We start from the raw sequence: 26,431 nt of genomic DNA on the forward strand, positions 1-26,431 counted from the left end.
GGGAGTATATGTATTTATAGGCAAAAATTATTTTTAATTCTTTTTTTTTTCCCAACGGCCAATTTGGCCGTTGCACGTTGGCAATGGCTCTTTGGGCCAACGGCCCAAAGAGCCGTTGGTTTTGGGGGGCCGGGGGGGAGAAGGGGGGGTGGGCCCGGGGCCGGGGCAGACCTGCAGAGAGCCGCCGCGGGCCTATTTTTTTTTTTTTCCCAGGTTCGGGTTGGAACCGTGGGCCCGGTCAACGGGCCGGTTCCGGGCCCACGGGCCCAAATGGCATTGTCTAGTAAGGGTGTTCCATCTACAAAGCACACATCTACTGGATAAGGTTATGCTTTAATATCATCGGTAATGGTTCGACCGTTTTATTTGGGTTACTTCTTTTGGGCTACTTGACCCGTCCCTCGCGCATCAAATCCTAGAATTCCTTCTAGAGTACAAATATAAATTGATCTCCAAGTCCCTTTTTTAGAGAAGTTACCTATTCCAATAATTGTTGCGGTGATGTACGACAAATTTGCCCCTGCCCAAACTTAACCAAGGATCTCTTAGAAACCGCCACTTGACCGTTGCCGTCCTCTTAGTCAGACAAAAGCATTTTGCAAGAATCAAAGAACGAATCACACCGACGAATCACAGTCACACAAGTGCCAGCCTCGGATAAGTCAGAAAGGGCAAAACCTCCAGAGAGAGAGAGAGCGAGAGAGAGAGAGAGAGAGAATGGCTCATGCAGTTTCGACCTCCTCCTTGCACGTCCTCATCTCTCCGCACTTGATCCGCAATTCGATTCTGGGGCTGCGCCACCGGAAGTTGCCAACTGCTCCTCCCATGACCGCCGCGGCCTCACACCCACGATGCGAGGCCACACAACAGTCCATGGCGGCACCGCAGCTCAGGACTTCAACAACCACCCCAGTGGCGAAGACGAAGTTGAAGAACACGAGCAGTTACGAGATCGAGAACTTGACAACGTGGCTTTTGAAGCAGGAGCAGGCAGGCCGCATCGACGCGGAGCTGACCATAGTGCTCTCAAGCATCTCCTTCGCTTGCAAGCAGATTGCATCGCTGCTTCAGCGGTCGAGCATCATCAACCTCACCGGAGCTCAGGGCACCATCAACATCCAAGGGGAAGATCAGAAGAAGCTCGACGTCGTGTCCAATGAGGTTCGTATTACATGTAGATCAAAGTTTGCTTCGCATTCCATCTGTTAGAAAGTCCAACTCAAAAGCTTAACTTTTTAGAATAGTTAGTAGAGGTCTTACAAAAATCTAACATGATATTAGATCAGGAGGTCCTGAGTTTGAATCTTCCATGCTCCATTTTGCCTCCCCAATTAAATATATCCACGCTTAGTACTAGGCAAAAAGACTAGACTAAGCGTGAAGGGAAGTGATAAAGTAATTAAATATTAAACCACACCTTCATCTAACAGTTTAAACTTTTAGAATAGTTGGCAGTGGTCCCACAAAAATCTAACACCATCGATGATTCAAACACGAGGTAAGAGTTATAATGTCTCGCGAATTCACTGGAGATTAAATGCCAGATATGTTGGAACACCTTTCCAGAATCTGTTGACCAAGTGATCTGCCGAAAGTTTACTACCCTAGCATTATTCAGTGAGACATTGAACTTTGTATATGTAGGTTGAACCTTATATATTAGCCTAGGCACTTTTTAAACAGAACTTCACTGAAATTCAATAGAATTTAAGGATTCTTTTAAAAGTAAGAACATGACAGATCAATTTTTCTGGTGCCTTCCTGCGGGAATTCGACTAATGCTGGCAACATTATAGGTGTTCTGCAATTGCTTAAGGTCGAGTGGAAGGACGGGAATCATAGCATCGGAGGAGGAGGATGTACCTGTCGCCGTAGAAGAGACCTACTCAGGAAACTACGTCGTCGTCTTTGACCCTATTGACGGATCTGCCAATATTGACACTGCATTGACCACGGGGTCCATCTTCGGCATTTACGGCCCCGACAAGCAATGCCTCTTTGCTGATGAAGACAGCTCGATGCCCACGGTAACTATATTCCCCTGCCATATTAAATTTGATCTGTTACCAAAAGTCATACGTCTTTGCATATCTAGTTTCCCTGTCCTAGTTAATAAAGAGAACAAACTATTTTTTTTTCTTTTACATAACACTACAAGTATGCTTTTGATTCCTAAAGCAAAATCAAATAAGCTTATCTGCACCCTGTCAGCGAGTCCCCAACATCTTGGAAGCTATTCAGATTTTAGTCTGCTTTAGAGTACAGCAGATACCTGTCATACTGCAATTTGACCTCTTGATCCCACCTGCTGAATTACTGAACACTGCTATGGCACAGCTCGACCAAGCCAAAGAGAGGTGCATCATCAGCGTCTGCCAACCGGGCAGCAACTTGCTTGCGGCTGGATATTGCCTCTACTCTAGCTCGGTAGTCTTCACGCTCTCAATAGGGAGCGGGGTGTACTCTTTCACCTTAGATCCTGCATACGGTGAATTCGTGCTGACGCATGAGGACATCAAGATACCGGAAACAGGTAAAATCTACTCATTCAATGAGGGGAACTATGACCTGTGGGATGAGAAATTGAAGGGCTACCTCGACCACCTCAGGCAGCCAGGCTCCACTGGCAAGCCCTACTCTGGCCGTTATGTCGGATGCCTTGTCGGAGAGATCCATCGGATGCTGCTAGTGGGTGGAATATATGGGAACCCCAAGAACAATAATGCTAAGAATGGGAATCTGAGGCTTTTGTATGAGTGTGCACCAATGAGCTATCTGGTCGAACAAGCCGGAGGAAAAGCAACTGATGGAGTCCAGAGAATACTCGACATCAAACCAGAAAAGGTAAGAATGTGCCATGACAAATTCTTGCTACTGTAGACATTTGCTATAGAAATTTCTTAGTCAGACTCACTAAATTACTTTTAACCCAACAAGCTTCGTCATAAAGATGTAGGTAGGAGGTCTGTTCTTTGAGACCAGCAGAGCAAATACTTTGTTTCATCAGGAATCAATCAGCATAAAGCAATCTTATAGAAAGCTCATAATCACTTCATTTGATTTCTTCCCATCTACAGATCCACCAGCGTACACCGATATTCATCGGAAGCCCAGATGAAGTCGACAAACTACAGAAATACTTGGCTTGAGTCAGGTGCCTCCCTTGTGGAATATCATTATACAGACTCTATGTAGTTGGTGTGGTTGGCATAAGATGCATGACAAAGCAAGAAAGTCCAGAGATAAGCTAGCAACGCCAAAGGCTTGGAGCGGTCTCAACGGGGATGAATTCAGTCAAAGGTGGCAAGTCTTAGAATTGTAAAAGCGATAATTTGCCACCTCAACTATGTTTCTCATTCAAGCTAGTTGGAAATGGCATACGCGTAACACATCATTCCGCTGCTGATGTACATGTAGATGTAGATACTTGCAACCACACAATCTTCGACCTCAGCATTTCAAGACGAAAATGTTTTACTTGTGTGAGAATAATCCTGTAGCCTGTCAAAATCAGACCTGAAATGTCACGCTGACAATGAAAACTGTTCTCAAGATGTCAATCTTCACCAAGTTAACAGGTGGGTCAGAAATTTTACAGCATGAATTTCACAATTGACAGATTACGCCAGTCACCATAGGAATATTGTGCTGAACTAAACCAATGCAGGAACTTTCAGCAACTTAGTGCAAGATAAATATGTCTTGACATCCCAATGTATATGCTCATTTTGGAAAGAGCATGTTACCTTGGTATGATGAAAGACTGATGCTGCCATGATCAACTTGAAACTGTAGTGATCAGCAAAGACATGAGAGATAGCTGAAAACAATAGTCAGTGCTCTGCGGATAGCATCCAAAGTTCAGTTCATCAGATGAGACTCTGATGGAATGCTGCAGAATAATCACTCAGAAGTTCAGTTCATCAGCAATGAAGAAAATGACCATGCTTATGTTAGATCAAATAAGCATTAGAAAAAAAAGGGGGACTGTAGCTTGTCGTCCAATTAGATTTAGATCATGTCGCAGTTAGTACTGTGATTGCACCATATCTGCTTATAATAAAGTTCTCCTTGAAGAAGTTGGTACTCGGCAGCACAATTCTCCAGGTCCATCTAAGTCTTAACTCTTAAGAAGTTCAAAATTTAATATATACTCTCGAATTGAATATCGAAAGGCAGTGTGTTAAACATGAGAAATAAAATTAATTCTTTTTTCGTCAAATATTTTAATGTTGCAATGTTTGTTTAGACCCAAAACAAATTTGCCCATGAGTCTTTTCCTGTATGTATTCTCATGTCATTTCAGGAGAATGGCTGCTACATTTGCTGGAGATTCTGAAGTTGATGAGCCCCCAAGTTATTACCCTTTGAATCATAACAAGACTTTGGCTTGGCAAATTCATTGTTCAAAGTTTTCGAACGGTAAAGTTGATTACAGGTTTCCCTACGAATTTCTGATCATAGAAGAAAGCTCAGGAGGTCCCAGAGTGGAAAACTCAGTTGAACTATTGCATTCTTTGCATTCTGTATCGGTAGTTTGTCACCATCTAACTTCATCCAAACAGCTGAATACGAGGTTGTGATAGATCAGTCCCTTCATTAAGTCCTACAGAATGTGAGGCAACTAACAGAAGTTATTGACCAGGTACAGCTTCAGCACAATGCTATAATTTCAAGCACAAAAATACTCGCATTGATAAGATTAACCACATAAGTTGACAAGCAGCTCCTGGATGACCAAACATACTATTAGGGGGACTTTATACGGAAATTCACATGAATGAAAAAAAATATACATAAAAGCTAGTGAAATACGAAGGCCACTACAACAATCACAATTATGAACATTCAGTATCATCCTTTGCTAGTGACTTGTGAGTTATGTGCAGATCCAATAAATGAAATCCAAGATGAATAAAAGTAGAACTATGGCAACACTCCATCAAACGTCTATGAAGCATTTTAGCCCAAATCCAAATTAATCAAAGTCTAGTCAAATAAAGTGACCCATTGAGTAGCCATTAGTCAATTCAAGAAAAACCAAAACCATTTTATCCAAGGAATGGCCAAACCCTGCACCTCTAAAGAGAGAACTCACCTTGCAAACAGTTATTATATGCTCTTTGGTCTAAGATGCTAATGCAGGGTTACATTGGAGAGAGCATGATGCTGGAGAAAATTTATTCAACTGGATAATCTATCACCTCAGTGTGGAAACTAGTTGGTATCAGACGGCTATTAATTCTTCTAAGATTACTTGCCATTTCTTAATCAGTGTGTCAGCAGCAAGCCACCTCATTATCAGCAACAGCCCCTCAAGCCACTATCCAGCCGTCCTCAGATATTATCTGGTTCAAAAACCCAGTTGTGACCTCCTCTTGCCTCTTATATCCACAGGGATTCTATGCTAGACTAACGAATATCCTCATCTGTGACTCATTCCTCCATCTCATGCATTTCCCATCTCTCTATTTAACTTGTTCTTTTCTAATCAAAGCAAGAACTATTCAAGCAGATATAAGTGATACAGACAAGTAACCCAATCATAGTAGAGTGACCTCAAATGACAGTTACAAGCGTGGCACAGATACCTTCAGAGGTCCTACTGACCCGCATCAATGATGCAGAAGATAATCAGTCATGTTTTCTTTCCACTACCAGGACTACCAATTGGTGTACCCCAACTCAGTAACTCTTCGATATGTAGTGAAACTGGAAAATCCAGGGAACACCCCCAATATAGATGTCTCAGGTTTCATTTCCCAATGGTCTCTCCTTAGTTTGTCAATGTTCCAACGTGCTGGCAGCATCTAGAGAGAGAAAACTCTAAGATCAAAGAGTTGGGTGATATAGTTCCCACAAGAGTCACCAGTGATCTCCACAGGAACAAAACCCCTCCCTGAATTGGTGAAAACGATTTACATCTCTGACAATTATAACCCTCTTTGTGACCTTTGCAATAAGTTTCACAGCAGAGTGGCAATCATCACATATCCTTAGATTCTTGATGACACGCAAGGGTGCTGCTGATGGTGTTTTCAAGAGACCGTATGCTATGGCCAATTTTTCACTGTGATAACTGAGATATTCTTCTTTTTGTTCATCTTCCACATCATGCAAAACACCGGCAATAGCCGGTACATAACCCACCTCTTTGATCTTGGCCAACAGTTCCCCAACTTTCTCATATATCTTTAAATACTCAGGGTGGGAATGGTCATCCGAAACAAATACATGTGTTGTGTCTTTAATTTCTATCCAGCAGACCCCCGGCTCTTTCTTGATACTCCTCTCTCTCATCAGCTTCCGTATGTTCACCACCCCATCCCACCTCTTTGCCTTGGCATACATATTAGAAGCAAGTATGTATGTCCCAACATCAGTAGCATCCATTCTAATGACAATATCTGCAATACGCTGGCCTAACCCATATTGCCGATGGACATGGCAAGCATTGAGCAATGTGCGCCAGGCCACAGTATCCCACTGTACAGGTGTAGACTTCATAAAATTTTCAGCTTTGTCAAGTGAACCAACCTTGGTCAGAAGCCTAATGATGCAGGTATAGTGCTCTACTCCAGGTTCTATCCCATAATGTCTCATCAGATGGTTCAAATAAAAAAGTGCTTCCTGCTCAAGACCCAAGTGAGCGCAAGCAGATAAAACTCCCACAAAAGTAACGTAGCTAGGAAGCTCCCTTGCAGCCATCATTTCTCCAAAAACTGATAAAGCTTCCCTTCCAAGCCCATGTTGGGAGTATCCACATATCATTGAATTCCAAGTAGCAAAGTCTCGATGCACCATATTTGAGAAAACTTCATATGAGGCTTCTATGTTGCCGCTCTTGGAATACATATTAATTAAAGCATTCCCAACGTTAGTGTGGTTTTTAAAACCTGACTTCTGCACTAACGCATGCAAAAGATACCCATGCCTTAGTGCAGATAAAGCTGCGCAGCAGTTTAATAAAACAACAAAGGTGTAATCATTTGGTAGAACACATTCATTCTCCATTTCCGGCAAGTGATTAAGTGCTTCCTCAAAGAATCCATTTTGAAAGTGAGCAGTCATCACTGCAGTCCATGTCACAACATTACGAATCTGCAAAATACTAAAGACCTTGCTTGCGCTCATAACCTTGCCACATTTACCGTACATGTCAATCAGTGTACTGCAAAAGAAGTCATCACAATCAACTCGACTCTTCAACATCCGGCAGTGAAGCGACAAACCCAGTTTCAAATCTTTGAGAGAAGCACAGAGCCCAAGAGCAGTAGAGTAGGTAGCTCCATCCCAGGCTGCACGACCGGCCACCATTCTAGCCAAAACACCCAAAGCGTCCATTAAATTCCCATTTTCCATAAGTCCATTCAAAACCAAGTTATATGTGAAAATATCATATCCAGGCAATGTGTCCAAAACCACAATTCCCGCCTTCACATCCCAGCACCTCAAGTACATGTTAAGAAGTGCATTCTTCACGTACTGATGAAACTCTAACCCAGACTTGACCACATACCCATGACATTGCTTGCCTTCATCGACTCTTCTGTAATCTGAACAAGAAGAAAAAACTGTAGCAAGGATATACTCGTTTGGGGGCACACGGTCCAAGGACAGCATAGACTTGAACAATTGTATAACTTCGGAAGGGAACCCACTGCGTAAGTATCCCGCCATCAGAGCCCCCCAAGAGACTTCATTTCTCTCGCACATGTCGTCAAACAGCTTCCGTGCACTCAATATTTGACCACACTTTGAGTACAGATTGATCAGAGAGTTAGCCTCCACGATACCATCTCGGGAATTTTCGTTGGATGCGATCAGCTGCGCGTGAATCATTTTGCCAATCCTTAAGTTCTCCGAATCAGCGGATAACTTCAAGAGCTTCGTGGGGTATGCGATGATCGAGTCCCTGTGATGTCCTTGGAACAGAAACGGAGCGTACTTGGTAGGCGTGTGAAGGTTCTTCGAGGCTCTGGAAGTCATGGACACGGCTTCGAACCTCAGAGTTAGTAGACGGACTAGATTACCCCTGAACATTTTGATGAAACGAAGACCGGACAACAGCCCGAGCAGTTGCAACAGCGAAACTGCGCCATGGCACTTTTCAGCTAGCCATGCGCGAACCCAAGTGCACGAAGAACTGAAGGAAGCGTCAGATGCAACAGTATCGATCCAGCCAATAGCCTGAAGCAAATTTCGCTAGTCTCCATACATTCTTTGTCGTGTGCAATGGACGCATCTCTTTTTTGGGCAAGTGGAAACCTTTTCGCTTCGGGAACTCCGATGGATCAGCTTCGAATGATTCGAAGTCGTGGGTACACCTCGTTCCCTGTCTGGTCAACGTGGGAGTACGGCAGAGACGCACACTTTCTTGTCCTAGGACTACAGAGCCATCGCTCGCATGAAGGTGGGAGAATTCATCAGCTCTCCGGAAAGCTATGGGTTGATGCACGGAGCGAGGTCGCTGATCAAGAACTCTTCTTTGGCTCCGCTGCACACGAAAGACTTGTTGGCGAACGCCGTTGAGGCGTGCAAGAACCTCCGGAGAAAACCCGTGTCGCTCAAGCTGTCCGGCTACGAATTGAATCAGCATTCCGTGTTTCAAGGATTGTACTTGTCGGATGTCTAGAAACGGTTTGCTCTCGCTTTCCGTTTATCTAGATAAGTACACTAGAAGTATCATAACTTTTATACGGCTTCACTTAAATGTCATAACTTTCAAAACGTTCACTTGAATGTCATATCGTAGTAAAAGTGTGTAGTTGAGTGCTAATTCCAGCCAATCATCCTATGTGTAAATTTGAATTAGTTTTTAATTCATGAGTGTAATTTTTGGAAAAAGCTTGATTTGCCAACGTGAAAAATGTTATCCACGTCGACGGGGAGAGACGACGTCGTTTCTTTGTCTAATAGAAATGACATCGTTTTACTCCTTCTGCAGCGATAGATTTAGGGCAAAATCGAGAGATTGGGGAGAGAATTAGGACAAATCTCTGTTCATCATTCTCTGAACACATCCGTTGGTCTCTCGTGTGAATTAAGGCTTCCATTCTCACATTGAAAGCAAAGGTCTATCAATCGCTCCGAATCGTGTGTTTGAATCGACTTCGGTGTTTAAAGCTCTCAAGCAAATGGGGCTTCTCATGCGAACGAATCTTCGTTAATCGAAGGTAAAGGTTAGTCATTTGTTGTTTTTTGTCCATTGACAACAAAATAATTGAAATCTTACTCAATGTTGTGTTGTTGACAGAGTGTAAAAGCGGGGAAAACAACATCGTTTCTCCATCCGTTGAGAGCCAAAGTTAGGGGGTAAAGGTTAGTAAATTTTTTTCTGTTCAATGGAGAAATGAGTGAAATTTTATTCAATATAGTGTTGGTGACAAAGTGCAAAAGCGGCGAAAACGACATTGACTAGAATAGGGGTTCTTGCTAGTGTGTAAAGGTGAGTGTTCAAGTTGTCTTGTATCGCATAATATATTGAATGTGTAAAGGTGAGTGTTCAAGTTCCGTAAAAGAAAGTGAATATGGGGTTCTAGAAGTGGATCCTATATCTCGTAAGTTAGGGTTTCTTGCATCAGAAAGTACTCCAAAATCCAGATGATATTTGTCTCATAGATACGACATTTGTTATCATTAGCATAGTCTGAAGGGCTTAAATTTGATTTTATGATAATTCAGTGTCATACTCTGTAGGTACCAAAGCCACCTCCAAAGCAAGCACCAAAAAAGGCCCCACCCCCAACATCATTTCATCTCGATCAAATGATCCTCTAGCGAATAAGACAGTTGAAGAAGAAACACCATCTAATGATGATGTGCCTAGAGTTTCGATCCGAAAGAGTGCAAAGCTCATGAATCATTTCAAGACAGTTCGATGTGAACACGTTATTGATCTTGAGTAGTGGGGATGATTTTGGAGGGTTGGCGGTTTATGTTGTGTATGTTTTTGGTGGGAGGGGGTTGGGTTTTTTGTTTTTGATTGGAGCTAACTAGCGGGTTTGTTTTTTTTTTTTTTTTTATGGCAAGGGCCTTTCTATTTTGTTGGTACATTATGGATCACAACTCATGTATAAAGGGGATGTTGCAACAACATGGTTTGATGCAAATGTAAGCTGCAGCAACATGGTTGTATTCTGAAAATTTTGCCTGCTATATTGTAAGCTACAACAATATGGTTTCAATTTAAGAAAGCTAGATTTTATGATTCATTTTGTGCAATTGGTGAGTTTGATGCAAATGTAAGTCATTTGATGTGATGTTGGGATCATATTAATGATATTGCATATCAATTTCTCAATCTATCGCCAGGATGTGTTTGAGAAAGTGATACCAACATGGCCAATTATTAACAAGTTAACACATCTATCTGTTCACTTTTACAAAGTCTAGGCACTTACATGTTCACTTAAGAAAAAAATTAGGACTCATATGACCATTCGTAAAGTTATTTGCAACTTGTACCGCAATTGAACAACCATAGCAACCAACGAAAATCCAGCAATAGTTGCTGAACAGAAATGGAAAGAGAGCATCTCTTGCTGCTACAAACATTGTTCCACACATGCATGCCTTCCATTTCTCAATCATTGAAGCAAATATAATGCATACGTTGGACCATAAACTAATTGCTTAGTCAGTAAAATCATAAAGACTGTCATTTCCACTAAAGAAATGCAAAATCTTTCAATACAAAATGCAAAGAACATCTGTTCTTGCTATAGCAACTATTGCAGACATGATGCAAGTCATTTATATTTCTATATAATCCAAAAGTTATGCACATATTGCATCATCAATATCCAAACCAGCTCCATTGCTCATTCAATGATATCGTAAAGCCACAAGATTAAGCACAACGCCATCTACCGAAATAACACTCCAAAATAGGCCACTGTCATTGGCCGGTTTGGGAACAACATCCAAAAACTAACGATCGTTGCTCCGAATACTAAAACTCATTTCATTGTTCTTATACTATGGAAGACTAAGTTGGTTCTTCTGAGAACCGATCTTGCTTACAAACACAAACCAAACCATAGCTGTTACCAACAATACAAGCAATGCTCGATAAGTATCCCTTTGAATTTTCATTATTGAAACTTGTTTTTGTAAATGCTTGACCAAAGATTTCGGATCCTTGATTTTTGCTTGCATTGAGTCGGCATTGTCCACCTCATCCGGCGACACCGGTCGAGCTTCGCCACGTCCTTCCAGTAGCTGCAAGATGACCTTCGTTGTTTGGTTTGGAAATTTTCTGTCGACCCACCTGAAATATCTACAATTGAAGCCTTCTCTATAACTACCGCATCCAACAAACCTTCGCCCGGGATTGTCTCGCGTCCACGTTGTTCTTGTTGGACTCCGCAGCCCATAATAGCAACAGCTTGGACATTCACCTTCGCTTTGCTCGTAAAATCTTGACCCGCTTCTCCTACTTCGGCTTGCCATTGCAAATATAATGAGGTGAAAAGCTCCCAATTGGAAGAATTTCAAACCAGAGGTGTAATTAGGGTTAGAGTTCTTCACTTATTTCTTTGCGATTTGGCCCCAATTGTTAAATAAGTTAACTTCTTCCGCAATACGCTATCGTTTTCTATCTCTAGTGCTGACTTCATTTTTTTGGCAAGCCACATACGCTGGTTTAATGTTAAAACAAGTCCATGTCGGATTTTTGGCGTGCCAAATTAGCAAGTGGTACTTGAGTGAACATTTTTTTCAAAGTTATGGCACTCAAGTGAACGTTTTAAAAGTTATGGCACTCAAGTGAACGCAATACAAAAGTTATGGCACTTCTAGTGTACTTATCCCCCGTTTATCTTAAAGTTGAATTCTTCATTTATTTTCCACTACAAAAAAAAATAAGGTTTTGGCCACGGAAAATTGGCGAAGAAAACAAATTCGTCACTACTTTTCAACAAAAATAGTGATGAAGACGACTTCGTTGCTAATTTGCGACGAAAATAGCAATGAAAGAAATTCGTCGCTAATTTGAGATGAAAATAGCGAGGAAAATAAATTCGTCGCTACTTTGCGACGAAAATAGCGATGAAAATAAATTCGTCACTAATTTATGATGAAAATAGCAATGAAAAAATATTTGCCACAAAATGCATCGCTAATTATCAATAAAAAAAATTCGTCGCAAAATTAGAGACGAGCAACTATGTCGTCACAAATTGGCGACGAAAAGTTTCATAGCAAAAATATTCGTCACTAATTAGCAACAAAATATCATTCATCACAAAATTGAATTTCATCCGGGGAATTGTGAAATAAAAAGTTCATCACTAATTTTGTCGCAAAATAGTTCGTCACTAAATTCGACGCTAATTAGCGACAAAATGATGTTCGTCGCAAAATATATTTTCATCTGCGCAATTGTGAAATTAAATTTTCGTCGCTAATTTCATCACAAAACTATTCATCGCGAAATTCGTCGCTAATTAGCGAAAAAATATCGTTCATCGTAAAATATATTTTCATTCGCGGAATTACGAAATTAAGCTTTCATCGCTAATTTCATTGCAAAAATATTCGACGCTAAATTTGTCGCTAATTAGTGACAAAAAACCGTTTGTCACAAAATTCAATTAAATTTTCGTTGCTAAATTCGTCGCTAATTAGCGACAAAAAATCGTTCGTTGCTAAATTGAATTACCAATTTTTGTTGCTAATTAGCAACAAAAAATCGTTCGTCGTAAAATTGAATTTCATTGTCAAAACTAATTTTCCTCGCTAATTTCATTGCAAAATTATTCGTCGCTAATTAGTAACCAAAAATCATTCATCCCAAAATTGATTTTCGGTGAAATTAAATTTTCTCGCTAATTAGCGACAGAAAATCGTTCGTTGCAAAATTGAATTTGATCCGCAGAATTTTGAAATTAAATTGTCATCGCTAAATTCATCGCTAATTAGCGACAAAAAATCGTTCGTCGCAAAATTGAATTTGATCCGCAGAATTTTGAAATTAAATTTTCATCACTAAAATCGTCGCTAATTAGCAACAAAAAAACGCTTGTCTCAAAATTGATCTTCAATGAAATTAAATTTTCGTCGCTAATTAGTGACAAAAAAACATTCATTGGAAAATTAATTTTTAGTGAAATAAAATTTTCGTCGCTAATTGCGTCGCAAATTAGCGATAAAATATCGTTCGTCACAAAATTGAATTTCATCCACGGAATTGTGAAATTAAATTTTCATAGCTAATTGACAAAATATTGTTTGTCGCAAAATTGAATTTTAAATTTTCATCGCTAATTAGCGACAAACAAATTTCGTCGCTAAAGTCCACCGACAATTTTTTGTCCCTAATTTCCTACAACACCTTTTCGTTGCTAATTTCGTGGCTAAGTAAAATTTCGCTCTTTAAAATCCCTTTACCTTCTGTCTCCACACTCTTCTCTTTACCCCCTCTCTTCTCTCTTTTTTCTTTTGTCTTCTCTCTTCTCTATTCTTATTTATGACTTATGGTAATCATAGAATAAATTGTTGTTTATTTCACCATTTTCTTATATCAATTCCCATAAGATTCATGAATCTTAAGTAATTTTTATTTTTCTTAGGTATGTGTCCATTTGAAGGTTTCGCAATCCAAGTGAAGGTTGCAATTCTCGTCAAATTGACCACTCTTTACTTGGGAAAGTCTTCTTGACATGGTAATTTTTTCATTTTTTTTCAATTTCAAAGTTATTGTTTCGTCACATTCAGAATTGTAATATTTAGAATTCTATTCATTGCTAAATGCGTCGCTAATTAGCGACAAAAATGGCGTTTTCGTCGCTAATTAGTGACAAAAGCGCGTTTTCACGGCTAATTGGCGACGGATAGCGTTCGTCGCAAACGTATTCTTCGCTAAATTCGTCACAAAAGTTCTTTTCACATAAGCTAACAATTCATCGCTAAATTCGTTGCCCATTAGCAACAAAAAAGGCGTTTTCGTCGCTAATTAGCGACAAAAGAGTGTTTTCGTCACTAATTGGCGACGGACAGATTTCGTTGCAAATACATTCGTCGCTAAAGTCGCCACAAAATTAATTTTCATATAGGCTAGTTGTTCGTCGCTAATTAGCGACGAAAAATTCGTTTCGTCACTAAATAGCGACAAAAGAAGTTCATCACAAATTTAACGACGAAAGGGTGGGTTGTCGCTAATTAGCGTCGGAACGAATTCGTCGCCAAATTTGTCGCTAAATTCGTCGCTAATTAGCGACAACTTTTTTTCGTCGCTAATTACGCAAAATTTGACTAATTGGCGACAAAATATCGTTCGTCACAAAATTATTCGTCGCTAATTTCGTCACAAAATTGGCGACAAACTATATTCATCGCTAAATTTTGTTGCTAATATCGCTGATTTCAAACGTTTCTATTCTTAAGTAATTTTTTTTAGGTACGTATCCATTTGAATGTCTTGCAATTTAAGTGAATGTTGCAATTCTCATCAAATTGACCACTTTCTACTACAAAGATTTTAGTCAAATACTTAGGTAAGTCTTCTTGACATGATAATTTTTTCATTTTCCCCAATTTCAAAGTAATTGTTTTGTCACAAACAGAATTTTGATTGTTAGGATTTCATGATTTTGATTAAGAATATTAAATAGTAGATATGATAATTTTAATATTTTATGAGATTTTTTAATTTTTATACAGACACAATGCAAAGAAATAGGGCTTGGATGTATAATAAGAACTTACCTGGATGTTAAGGATTGACCGATGAGTTTCGTATTGGGTTGGAATAGTTTTTGGACTTTGCTAGTAGTAAATTTGAGTTCATGGATGGAAATAAGTTAACGTGTCAGTATAAAAAGTGTAGTAATGGTAAATTTCATGTGTGTGATAAAGTTAGAGACCATCTTTGTAGATTTAGGTTTACTCCGAACTACTATAATTGGACTTGCCATGGTAAACCATTTATATCCGACGAAGAATATCGAAGAAGTGACCAATTTTCAGTTATGGAAGAATGTAGCTATTATAACCAATTGAACCCATACCAGAGGATGGTGATTGATGCAGGTGATTAAAATTTCGTTTCAGAATCGAACCATACAAGGACTAGTTTTGCTCCTACACTTGAACAAGTCGGTACTAGCTATGCACCACAATTGGAAGAGGCGGGAGTAACGGGTTTTGATGAAAATGTGTATAGTGAAACATTTCTATCTAATCGGTTACGGGAAGTGTTGAAAGCAGCAGATGAACCTTTATGGACAGGTTGTGATAGCCACACTAAGTTATCGGTGACATCAAAACCGTTAAATATCAAGGCAGAGTATAATGTGTTTGAGAATTGCTTCAACTATTTTGTTGACGTAATGCGGGAAGCAATGCCTGGTGATAACATCATGCCAAGTGATTTTTACAACATGAAGAAGCTAGTGCATAACTTAGGTCTTCCAGTTATAAGGATTGATGTATGTAGTAGGGGTTGTATGTTATATTGGGGGATGATGAAAATGCAAAATCTTGCAAATTATGTAGCCAACCTAGGTACAAGATTAACGGGAGGAGGTGGTCGTAATCGAAGCATAGACCATGCAAGCAAATGTTTTATATGCCCTTAATCCCTAGATTACAAAGACTTTATGCGTATCAAGCCATTCTTGAACACATGACTTGGCATGCAAATCATGAAACAGATGATGGTCTGATGTGTCATCCTTTAGATGTAGAGGCATGTAAACATTTTGATAGAACATACCCTAAGTTTGCGATGGAGCCTCGAAACATCGGGTTAGGCAATTGTGCTGATGGATTTGCTCAATTTGGGAAATCGGGAAAAAGTTATTTTTGTTGGTCAATTATCTAAACTCCATATAATCTTCCACCTGGTAAGCGGAATTTTCGTCGCAATTTAACAACAAAAGATACAATTTTTCGTGGCTAAATTTTGTCACCCCGATTTAGCGACAAAAAACCTTTCGTGGCTATTTTCATCGCAACTTGATTTAGCGACGAAAATTTTTCGTGGCAAATGTCATAGCTAAACTTCCATATTCGTGGCTAATTAGTGACGAATTCATTTCCATCGCTAAATTTCTCGGCAAATTAGCGACGAATTTATTTTCGTCGCAACATTTTGTGAGCCGAGTATACAACAATTTGTCACAACATTCGCAAATGTCGTTGCTAAACCTTCGTCGCTAATTAGCAACGAATTTTGCCATGAATATGTTGGTGCCAAATTAGCGACGAATCTATTTTCGTCACTACACCTTGGTCGCAAATTAGCGACGAATTTTGTCACAAAAATGTTTCGTCGCAATTTAGGGACGAAAGTTGAAATTTTTCGTCTCTAAATTTCGTCGTTAATTAGCAACGAATTTTGTCACGAATAAGTTCGTGGCAAATTAACGACGAATTAATTTTCATCGCCAAATTTCGTGGCAAATTAGCAACGAATTTGTTTTCATCGCTAAATTTTGTGAGCCAAGTATGTGACGATTCATCGTAACATTCGTGGCAAATGTCATTACTAAACCTTCATCGCTAATTAGTAATGAATTTTGCCACGAATATGTTCGTGGCAAATTAGCAACGAATTTGTTTTCGTCGCTAAACTTCATCGCTAATTAGCAACAAATTTTGTCACCAATAAGTTCGTGGCAAATTAGCAACAAATTTTGCCACGATTTTTTTCGTCACAAATTAGCGACGAATTTTGTTGCAAAAATGTTTCGTCGCAAGTTAGCGACGAAAGTTGAAATTTTTCGTGGCAAAATTCGTTGCTAAAACCTTGTTCTTTTGTAGTGTTCGTTCAAGACGGAAATAATCCCACGAGATAAATGTACAAAGGTTAAAACTTTGGAGCGCGATGAACTTCCGACAAAAATATATCGAGTTTTAAAATAACTAATCGAATGCTTTAGTTAGCTCCATCTAATTTGAGTTGACACGAGAAAATTCAAAACCGCCTTTGCTAGCATTTTTCGAGAACATGTGACGCTAATGCGGTGCCGAGTTGCTCTAATCTAACCCAAAGGGCTACCATGCCTTCACGCGATGCCGAACACCTCACCAAAGAAATATCGTTACTTCTTCTTCATTTATACCCTCGAAAATATCATGAAATATCATTCAAATTAAGCACGATTGATTATAAAATACATGTTGGTACCTTGTGGTCAAAATTCTAGAATCGATTGCAGTGATTCAAAAGTTTTGAAAACTCGAGGACAGCACTTTTGCTGTAAGTATTACAATTTTGGATACCCTTTTTCTATCCTCAATGGATAAGCATACTATGGACTTAAAAATATACCCATATTTGCCCCCATAAAATATTTGACCATAGTAAGATATAATTTTTTATTTTGTTTTCTCAACTTTTAAGGCTCACACTATTTTCACCATTCAAATAGCTTTAAAAACTAGAAAATTCAAATTGTCCAAAATAGCCCTCATTAAAACCTCATTAACGGGAATACATTTTATGTGGATCTATCAATCTTGAAATTTTATCCACCTTTCCCTAACTATTTGTATGTTCTTCTTTTGGGTTTAAAAATCCTCTAAAATTTGAATATTTTAGTCACAATTAATGACTGGAATTATATTTTAAAAGAATATCAATAATGTTTAGAGAATTTATGTACAATCTCTCTATCTCTTAAGTTCGATATCTAATAACTCCCTATGAGACACAATTTTTTTGTTCATTTTTTTTTTTTGTGTGTGTAGAATTCTTTGGTTAAAGTTGTAAACCCTTTATGATTGTAATTGAGATTTGAGACATGTTACTTACTAAAGATTGCCAATTACACTCATTGCAATAAATCCTTCGCAGAGTTTAGCTTAAGTACATTGATAAGTATATGAGAGGAATGAAATTTGTATAAAAACGAATGAAAAACATATAAGGTAGTGGAATAAATCATTCTTTTATTGGAGATTGAACTTTAAAGAGACTGTAAATAAATAATCTAGAAACAATAACTTTTTTAGCATTCTTTTAAAATGTAACTTCAGTCATTAAGTTGATTAGAATACTTGAATTTTAGAGGATTCTCGTAAACGAAAAATGAATCCGTAAATGTCTCTTATATAAAACACAAAAGATGAAGAAACAACAGTTAAAGAAAGGTGAATAAAGATCCCGAAAATGATTGATGCCCAACTAAATATCAATCTTACCATTGAGAGAACTATTTTCGACTACTTAAATTTTAGGTTATGTTTATAATTATTTGAGGGGAAATTTTCAAATAAGGATTTGGAATGATCTCATTTTATCAAATAAGAACGTAAAGTGAATATTGTTTCAAATAAGAGCGTGAAGTGGTGATGTCAATCTCAAATAAGGGCTTGACCTTTAAGCTGGTGAAGGGATTTTTTTGTCTTTTACTATTTTAAATTTTTTTTCTTTTCTTTCTTTTTTTCCTCTTTTTTCTTTTCTTTTCGCTGATGGCGAACCACCAGCGATACCCTAAAGGGCTAGGCTAGGGTCATCCTCACCCGATCCGGTGAGGGCCACCTTCGCCGGCCACACCCTTGCCCCGAGCAAGGCCGCCCTCGAAAGCCACAAGTGAGGGCCGCGACCCACGCCAGCGGTTGGTGAGGGCTTGTAGGCCCCTCGGCCCTCGTCGATCGTGATAAAGAAAAAAAAAACAAGGAAATGAGAAAAAAAGAAAGAAAAAAAATTAGAATTAAAATTATTTTGGAACGAAAATGCCATTACCCCACGGGCCTCAAACCCTTATTGAAGCTATCATTGCCTTATTTGAAATGAATATGGCTACTTTATAATTTTATTTGAGAAAATAAAGACACTTCAAATTCTTATTAAGTGCTATCATGCGGAATTTTTTTCTTATTTGCGTGATGAAATAGCACAATTCATTTTTATCTGGAAAAAAAAAATGAAATTCCCCTGCAAAATCCTCTTCAAGTGTCGCGAGTGGGCTGTCGTGGAAGAACATAGCCCACAATCCCCACGACCAACCCACCACCGCTCGTCTCGTTCCACATACAAAACCTCAAACCCCCTTCCGCAAGCAGAACACTCCCGAAATCTTACATTATCTCCTTCATCTTCTTCTCGATTCCCTGCATCGAATCGACTCAGCTCTCGCTAAAGATTCCCCAAAAATGGGCATGATTCTCGGCAAAATCTCCGTCGAGACCCCGAAATACCAGGTCCTCCGCTCCTGCGCCGACTACGAGATCCGCCACTACGCCCCCTCCGTCGTCGCCGAGGTCACCTACACGCCCTCCCAGTTCAACGGCAGGCGCGACGGCGGCTTCTCCGTCCTCGCCGGCTACATCGGCGCCCTCGGCGACCCCCAGAACGCCAAGCCCGAGAAGATCGCCATGACCGCCCCGGTGATCACCAAGAGCGAGAGGATTGCCATGACGGCCCCGGTGATCACCCAAGGGCCGCCTGGCGGCGGGGGGGAGGAGGCGGTGACGATGCGGTTCGTGCTTCCGGCGAAGTACGGGAGGGCGGAGGAGGCGCCGACGCCGCTGGACGAGAGGGTGGTGGTGAGGGAGGAGGAGGGGGGGAAGTACGGGGTGGTGAGGTTCAGCGGGGTGGCGACGGAGAGGGTGGCGAGGGAGAAGGCGGAGAGGCTGAGGGAGTGGCTGGAGAGGGACGGGCATAAGGTGGCGGGGGAGTGGGTGCTGGCGAGGTACAATCCGCCGTGGACGGTGCCGCCGTTGAGGACCAACGAGGTCATGATTCCGATCGAGTGAGGTGACGGAGTGGACCGGGGCAAGCCGAAGCAGATTAGGCAGTTGGGAATTTGGCTTTCTGGTGTTTTTGTATTTTCTGTAATTTTCTTTGTTTTCGTTAAATTTCATGTTCTTTTTTCTTATTTCAATATAGAATGTCGAAGAACACATCTCGGACTTGAATTGCCACATCATACATACATACATACATATACATGCATGCATATACGTATGTATATATACACTTCTCCGTGTATGTCGCCGAATTATATTTATATTTTTACATTGATCCTGGCTCTATTTATTATGCAAAAAACATATAATTTAAAAAATATTTGTGTAAACATGATCACTTGTTTCTCTTATGAAAATAGATAAACGAAAAATACTATCATTGCTAAAATAAAATATTTGCACATAAATTATTGATTATTTTAAGCGATATGACCAACGATTTTTTGAAAAATATTTTTTAAATTATTTATTTTTTACTAAACAAGCAAAACGTTAAAATTTGGCAGGCCATATGAGCTCTACATCATCAAGTATTTTCCTCGATATCGAGAAATCCTTTTTTGTCCGGGCTAAGAGGTTTACTATGGCCCTATTTGGTTCAGCATTAGAAATGAATATTGAGGCTCTAAAGTCCATTGACCAAATACAAATGGTGCTTGATTCATTTTTTTGGCTCATTTTGGGGAGATGCAATTGCATCTCAAATGCTCTCCAAAGTTCTTTAACCCAAAATACTACTTTGGATTAAAGGATTTTTGCGAAATGCAACTAATTTTTTTTCTTTTAAATTTGTCACACTAGCTTGCCGTCACCCGTCGCCGCCGCTAGCCACCCACCACCACCCACATGTCGCCTCTTGCCATCCGCCGCCGCCCATCGCAGATGATTGCCTAAGACTGCCGACCGTCAATGCCGACCACCGCTAACCGAGCACGCCCATCGAGCATCATCACTGCCCGGCCTTCGCCCGCCGCCGCCGCCGCCACCACTACCGCCGCCCGCCGCCACCACCCACCCCAAATCACCGCCGCCCGCTGCCCACCACCAATCGTCGTCGACCGTCACCCATCGCCATCGCTGCCACCACCACCGATCGCCGTCGCCTCCCACCACCGCCGTTACCCAAATGCGTCTTGGCCCACCTAATAAAGCCATCCCAAGGTCTAAGTCTCCACCCTATCAAACAATTAGAGGCCCAAGTCGCGGCTAGTTGACCAGTGATGGAACACCCAAAAAATAGGTGATCGACCGAGTCCGGGGTAGCACGGCGGAATGCGCATAGACCTTCATCAATCCGTCGGTATTGCAAGAGTAGTACTTGAGTCGGGAGACGGTTGTGGGAGGCTAGCCACATAATGAATGAGTCCCTCGGAGCGAAAGCTTTGTCCCAAATAAAGGTATGCCAATGGACGACCTAGCGTCTAGGCCTAATATAGGCCCAAGCGGAAGCAACCGAGAAGGTACCATCCGAGTGTCCAACCCAATTGAAGATGTCTTCTCTATGTTCTAGAAAGGTAGGTGGCGGATCCAGCCATGGCCGAATGGCTGATAGGACGGAAGATGGATGGAAGCCCGAGAGAAAGAAATCTTGAACGGAGATCATGCGCGGAATCCCAGCCCTATAGATGTCCCCGGGCGTGAAAAACCTGTGAAGAGGACCTTTGTCATGCCGGTGATCGAACCAAAAAGATGTTGCATGGCCATTTCCCAGCTTCCATTTAAGCTGCAAGGCAAACCGATGGCGAAGCAATAGGATTTTCTTCCAAGACCACGAGCATATTGTAGGTGTAGTGACTATCCAAAAGTTGCATTTGCGTAAAAAGTTGGAGTGTATCCATCTACACCAGAGCGATTCCTTATCGGTGAAAAGAAGCCATATGTGTTTTAAAGTCAAAGCTCTGTTACAATCTATAAGCCTGCGTATCCCTAGACCACCTTCTTTTTTAGGGAGACAAATATTGGCCCAAGAGACCTTAGCCCCGCCAACTCCAAGATTAGGGCCCTTCCACAAAAATTGCCGAAAAATGACTTCAATTTTGTTCAAAACAGATTTGGGAAGTGTAAATACACCAGCCCAGTAAGTATGAATAGAGTGCAAGACAGATTTCAAAAGTTGCAAACGGCCAGCATAAGATAGGTAACGTTGTGCCCAAGATCGTGCCCTAGCGAGAATCGCATTGACTAAGCTATTGCGGTCGGTCTTGGATAGCCTAGAGGAGATGATGGGAACTCCCAAATACCGGAACGGAAGGTGTCCTTGTTGAAAGTTCAGTAAATCACCAATTTGTGTATGAAGGATGGGAGAACCACACGAGATGTAAAACTCGCTCTTGTTGGGATTCGGGTTGAGGCCCGACCAACTAGAGAATAAGTGAAGTCCATCCTTTATGAGTTCAATCGATGGTAGGTGTCCTTCGGCGAATAACAAAACATCGTCCGCGAAGAAGAGGTGGGATAGTCGAAGGTGCTTACATCTCCAAAAAGGCTTGAAGGCGGGGAGAGACGACTTGCTATGAAGAATCCCAGATAGTACTTCCATTACCAAGGTGAAGAGATAGGGCGAGAGCGGGTCGCCTTGCCTAATACCTCTTCCGCTAGAGAAGAACCCATTGAGCTCCCCATTGATGGCGATAGAGAATTTGGGTGTCGTAACACACTCCATAAGTAGGCCAATGAAAAACTCCGGGAATCCGAAAGCTCGGAGGACAAGCTCAAGGAAGTCCCAACTAACCGTATCATAAGCCTTACGTAAGTCCACCTTGATAGCGCATCCGGAGCTATAGTGTGGATGGTGAAAATCGGCAAAGAGTTCCTGAGCAATGAGGATATTGTCGGTGATTCTTCTTCCTTTAACGAAGGCCGTCCGAGAAGGAGAAATCAGCGAAGGTAAGAGGCCAGCCACCCTATTAGCCAATAGTTTGGAAATACATTTGTATATTGTATTGCAGCGGGCAATGGGGCGAAAGTCATTCATCGCCAGAGCATTAGGAGACTTTGGCACTAAGGAAAGAATGGTTGCATTTGTTTCCTTAAGCAACCGGCCGATCTTGAAGAAATCCATGATAGCATGGGTAATTGAAGGGCCGATGACATCCCAGGATGAAGTATAGAATTCCACGTTGAAACCGTCCGGGCCGGGGGCTTTTCCTTTAGGTAAAGAAAATAATGTGTTTCGGATTTCTTCCTCGGTGACATGCCTTGACAAGAGCTCCATTTTTCAGTGACATACAAAGTTCATTTTTCATCAAACAGCATTTACGTCAAAATTGTTTTCCAATATGTTTTTAAAATGCACTTTACCAAACACTACTTATATTTTGAAAAAGGCTTTAGCCCAAAGGTATTTGCATTTTCTCAAAGTCTCTTGGTAAAATATTGAGCCAAACGCAACGTGTTGGATAGAGGGCATAAGCACAACAAGCAAATCCATCCGCATTAAAGTAGGGGGTTTTTTCGATAAAAAATGTAAAATCGGGGGATTTTTTTTCGTGATTTTTAGCTTTTTAGTGATGTCTATTGGATGTTTTAAGAATCCAAGTGTAGATTTTCTCCTTCTAATTTGCTATTTGTGAAAAGAAAAGAAAAAATTATCTTAACTCGCGCTTAGTGTGGTCATATCCCAAAAAAGTCTTTCGATTGTTAACTCTTCCCAAACAATGTAAAAGATAATGCTTTCCCCGTAGAAAATTGAAGGGAAAGGAAAAAAAAAGGAAGAGCCAAAGAATAAAAAAGAGACCAAGAACTCCCTTGGGCACGAATTTAGGAAGTGGCAAGTCCAATTTCGGTTGTCGGATTTTCCTTTCCGAAAATTTGTGGAGAACTAACTTTGATATGATTAAAAAAACGCTATATTTCAATTGTTCTTTGGTGTTTTATGTAATTCATTTACTCTTTAATTTGTTTAAAATTGACAAAAACAATTGACTCTCTCTCTCTCTCTCTCTCTCTCTCTCTCTCTCTCTCTCTCTCTCGCGCGCGCCAAATGGAGCCGACCACTACCGAAATCCCGCTAGCATTGCTGGACCCCATCGGTCGTCACCACCCAATCATCATCATCATCACCTGCCACAACCACCATGGTCGAGCTCCTCATCCCTTCACGTCGATTCCCATCGATTTCCTAGACCCTATCAACCTCCTTTGTCTCTCTTTTGTCAATCAACCCTCGGATTAGAGTAATTAAGGCTTGCCGACACTCGCTAATCACAAATCTAATAGTTTGAGATCGACCCCAGCCTCGATTAGCATGGTCAACCCCAAATCGGACATCCACGGCGACGGTTGACCGGGATTGCGACTAGATAGCATGTACTAGAAAGAGACACAAGCGGGAGGAGCTTCCATGGCAATGATCGGGTGTTGATTGGGCAAGGAATAATGACGTCAACAACGAGGCCATGACAAGGAGCGGCGATTGAAGCAATGGTGGGTGGTGGCGCCCTGAACGACATTCTTCGGCGATGTACGGATGCAACAATTGAGCGACGAAGTTGACGACAGAAGAAGAAAGAAAAAATGAGAGCAGGAGCATCTCCATTCTTCAAAATATAAAAAGATAGAAATTGTAGTTTGTGATAATAGTGGTAAAACTAGAATTGACCAAAAAAACTAAAGAAGATTTGTTCTTGCCTTGGGGGGAAAAGTACACTAGAAGTATTATAACTTGTGTACGGCGTTCACTTGAGTACCATAACTTTCAAAACGTTCACTTAAGTGCCATAACTTTTAAAAATCGTTTACTTGAGTGCTACGTCAAAGCAAAATCGTTCACTTGAGTGCTACAAGAACTTTTCCGGCATCTACAGTAACTTTTCCGGCTGCCACGTCAACATGGCACTCAAGTGAACGATTTTTAAAAGTTATGGCACTTAAATGAACGTTTTGAAAGTTATGGCACTCAAGTGAACGCCGTACAAAAGTTCTAGCACTTCTAGTGTACTTTTCCCTGCCTTGGGAGAAAGGTCCTCGCAAATGGGAAAAGCCCGGTGGAAATGTCAAAAAATTTGTATAACATTTACTTTTATTGTCAACCTTTTTTTTATCACTTAAGTGACAACTCTATTTTTTTTTTGGATCACTTAAGTGACAACTCTAATTTTGGTCATTAATCCAACGTGACCATATTCTATAAATTTCTCAAAGCGATGTGGCTTGCCGGTGTGCCCCATATAACTCCTAAACGACATTGTCTATAAGGTTTTATCCAAATATAAATCCTAAATAACTAATTGAAAGAAATTCTCAAATTTGAAATCGCTAATGACCATTCTACCAAAAATTGAAATCCAAATTTGGTTCACCCCAAAAATTAACAGCTCAATCTTACAAGTGGAGAGCGGGAGTTTTACAAGCAGCTCATATTCGTTTCAACGAAGCAAAGAAGCTAAGTATTATTATTATATTGGGCTACTGAATCCAAGAAGAATGTCTTGGACTCGGTTGAATCCCGAAGAAAATTCCATGGATGCGCCGGTATAGAGAATGTTTAGAGTGCAAATATTTCAAGTAGGTCGATCTGAAATTTCCAGGTTGAGCGAAAGAGGTGACCTTGGAGCTACTTGAAGGATGACATCAACATCCACCTACGTTAAAAGTATGAGTTGGATGATGTTGGCTCAAAGCAAGCAGAAATGAAGGCTTTAACATCTCTGGTTAACCATTTGAAGAAGGAAGTTTTAAAGATGAAAAGTGAAAGAAACTGTTATTGAGTGTTGATTGTGTAGTTGTTTTGTTTGGCCTACTTCATGCTCAGCTGTAAAAATAAGTTATGATAATAAGTTTCTCAGTCTACCACAATTGAAGATCACTGGAATATGTAATTGTATCAGGCTAATTTGGATTTTAGTTGTGTTGCTGGTTTGCTATAATTTTTTGTGGAAATGTTGGTTTGTTGCAAACATAGATGCTTTGAAGGAAATGGGATTGGAACTTAGTTAGGCTGGGCATGTTTACCATGTAATCTCATGAGCTTTATTGCTGTAATTTTCGGTCTTTTGGTGGAAATGGGATTGGAATTCAGCCCCTGCGAAAATAACAAGTTCTTTGCCTTACTTGTGCATTCTCTATCTTGTGTTGGATTGGAATTCAGTCTTGTGCGAAAATAACAAGTTCTTAGTGGGAAAAGTACCAAAAGTCCTAAATATATTACATTGACACCAATTTAGCTATAGACTTTTCATTTAGACCAATTTAGTCATAAATCTTTTGTATTGACACCAATTCAATCCATCCAACCAATTTAGAACAGAAATAGCTAACATGGATACCAGCCGTCCTATGTGAACGTAGACAATTTTTAATAATTTTTTTTTAAAAATTATTTTCCTAATTATTTTCTCTTTTTTATTCTTATTTTCTTTGACTTTGGTCGGCAAGGGTCGCCACTAGGTGAGGGATGCGGTAGCCTCGCCGGCCTTAGCATGGGCCGCAAGGCGTGCGAGGTGCTCCTCACCATGGCCATCAAGGGCCGGTTGACCCTCTTCCAGTGGCCAATGAGGGTTACCAGACAAAGTGAAAGAAAGAAAAAAAGAATGAAATGCAAAGATTTTTTTAAAAAATATTAAAAAATTTCTACGTCGGCACTAGTCGCACCATATAAGATGGCCTAATCGATTGGATGGACCGAATTGGTACTAATACAAAAAGATGTATGACTAAATTTATCCAATTGGAAGGCTTATAACTGAATTGATATTAATGCAATAGGTTTATGATTTTTTTGGTACTTTTT

The 26,431-nt window shown here is 40.4% G+C and overlaps 3 protein-coding genes and 2 long non-coding RNA genes across 5 annotated transcripts; 2 read left to right on the top strand and 3 right to left on the bottom strand.

Annotated features, from left to right (window-relative positions):
- The first annotated feature begins 440 nt into the window (after positions 1-440).
- LOC115742007 (fructose-1,6-bisphosphatase, chloroplastic-like) lies at positions 441-3,559 on the top strand. The gene is made up of 4 exons (XM_030676070.2): positions 441-1,161; positions 1,797-2,027; positions 2,338-2,844; positions 3,078-3,559. The coding sequence occupies exons 1-4, from the start codon at positions 718-720 to the stop codon at positions 3,147-3,149; spliced, it is 1,254 nt and encodes a 417-aa protein (XP_030531930.1). The 5' UTR covers positions 441-717; the 3' UTR covers positions 3,150-3,559.
- Positions 2,155-2,701, bottom strand: LOC125312617. Its single transcript, XR_007196672.1, has 2 exons — positions 2,569-2,701; positions 2,155-2,479 (listed from the first exon to the last, which is right to left on the bottom strand). It is a non-coding gene; the product is annotated as an uncharacterized LOC125312617 (long non-coding RNA).
- LOC125312615 lies at positions 3,552-5,787 on the bottom strand. The gene is made up of 2 exons (XR_007196670.1): positions 5,205-5,787; positions 3,552-4,729 (listed from the first exon to the last, which is right to left on the bottom strand). It is a non-coding gene; the product is annotated as an uncharacterized LOC125312615 (long non-coding RNA).
- A 59-nt stretch (positions 5,788-5,846) lies between these two features.
- On the bottom strand, positions 5,847-8,640 carry LOC115742006 (pentatricopeptide repeat-containing protein At5g39680). Its single transcript, XM_030676069.2, has one exon. It carries the CDS (start codon positions 8,041-8,043, stop codon positions 5,866-5,868), a length of 2,178 nt encoding a protein of 725 aa, XP_030531929.1. The 5' UTR covers positions 8,044-8,640; the 3' UTR covers positions 5,847-5,865.
- A 10,313-nt stretch (positions 8,641-18,953) lies between these two features.
- LOC115742005 (heme-binding-like protein At3g10130, chloroplastic) lies at positions 18,954-19,860 on the top strand. Its single transcript, XM_030676068.2, has 2 exons — positions 18,954-19,049; positions 19,083-19,860. Exon 2 carries the CDS (start codon positions 19,105-19,107, stop codon positions 19,705-19,707), a length of 603 nt encoding a protein of 200 aa, XP_030531928.2. The 5' UTR covers positions 18,954-19,049; positions 19,083-19,104; the 3' UTR covers positions 19,708-19,860.
- The last annotated feature ends 6,571 nt before the right edge of the window (positions 19,861-26,431 follow it).

Source organism: Rhodamnia argentea, chromosome 10, assembly GCF_020921035.1.
Source record: "Rhodamnia argentea isolate NSW1041297 chromosome 10, ASM2092103v1, whole genome shotgun sequence".
Taxonomy (NCBI): domain Eukaryota; kingdom Viridiplantae; phylum Streptophyta; class Magnoliopsida; order Myrtales; family Myrtaceae; genus Rhodamnia; species Rhodamnia argentea.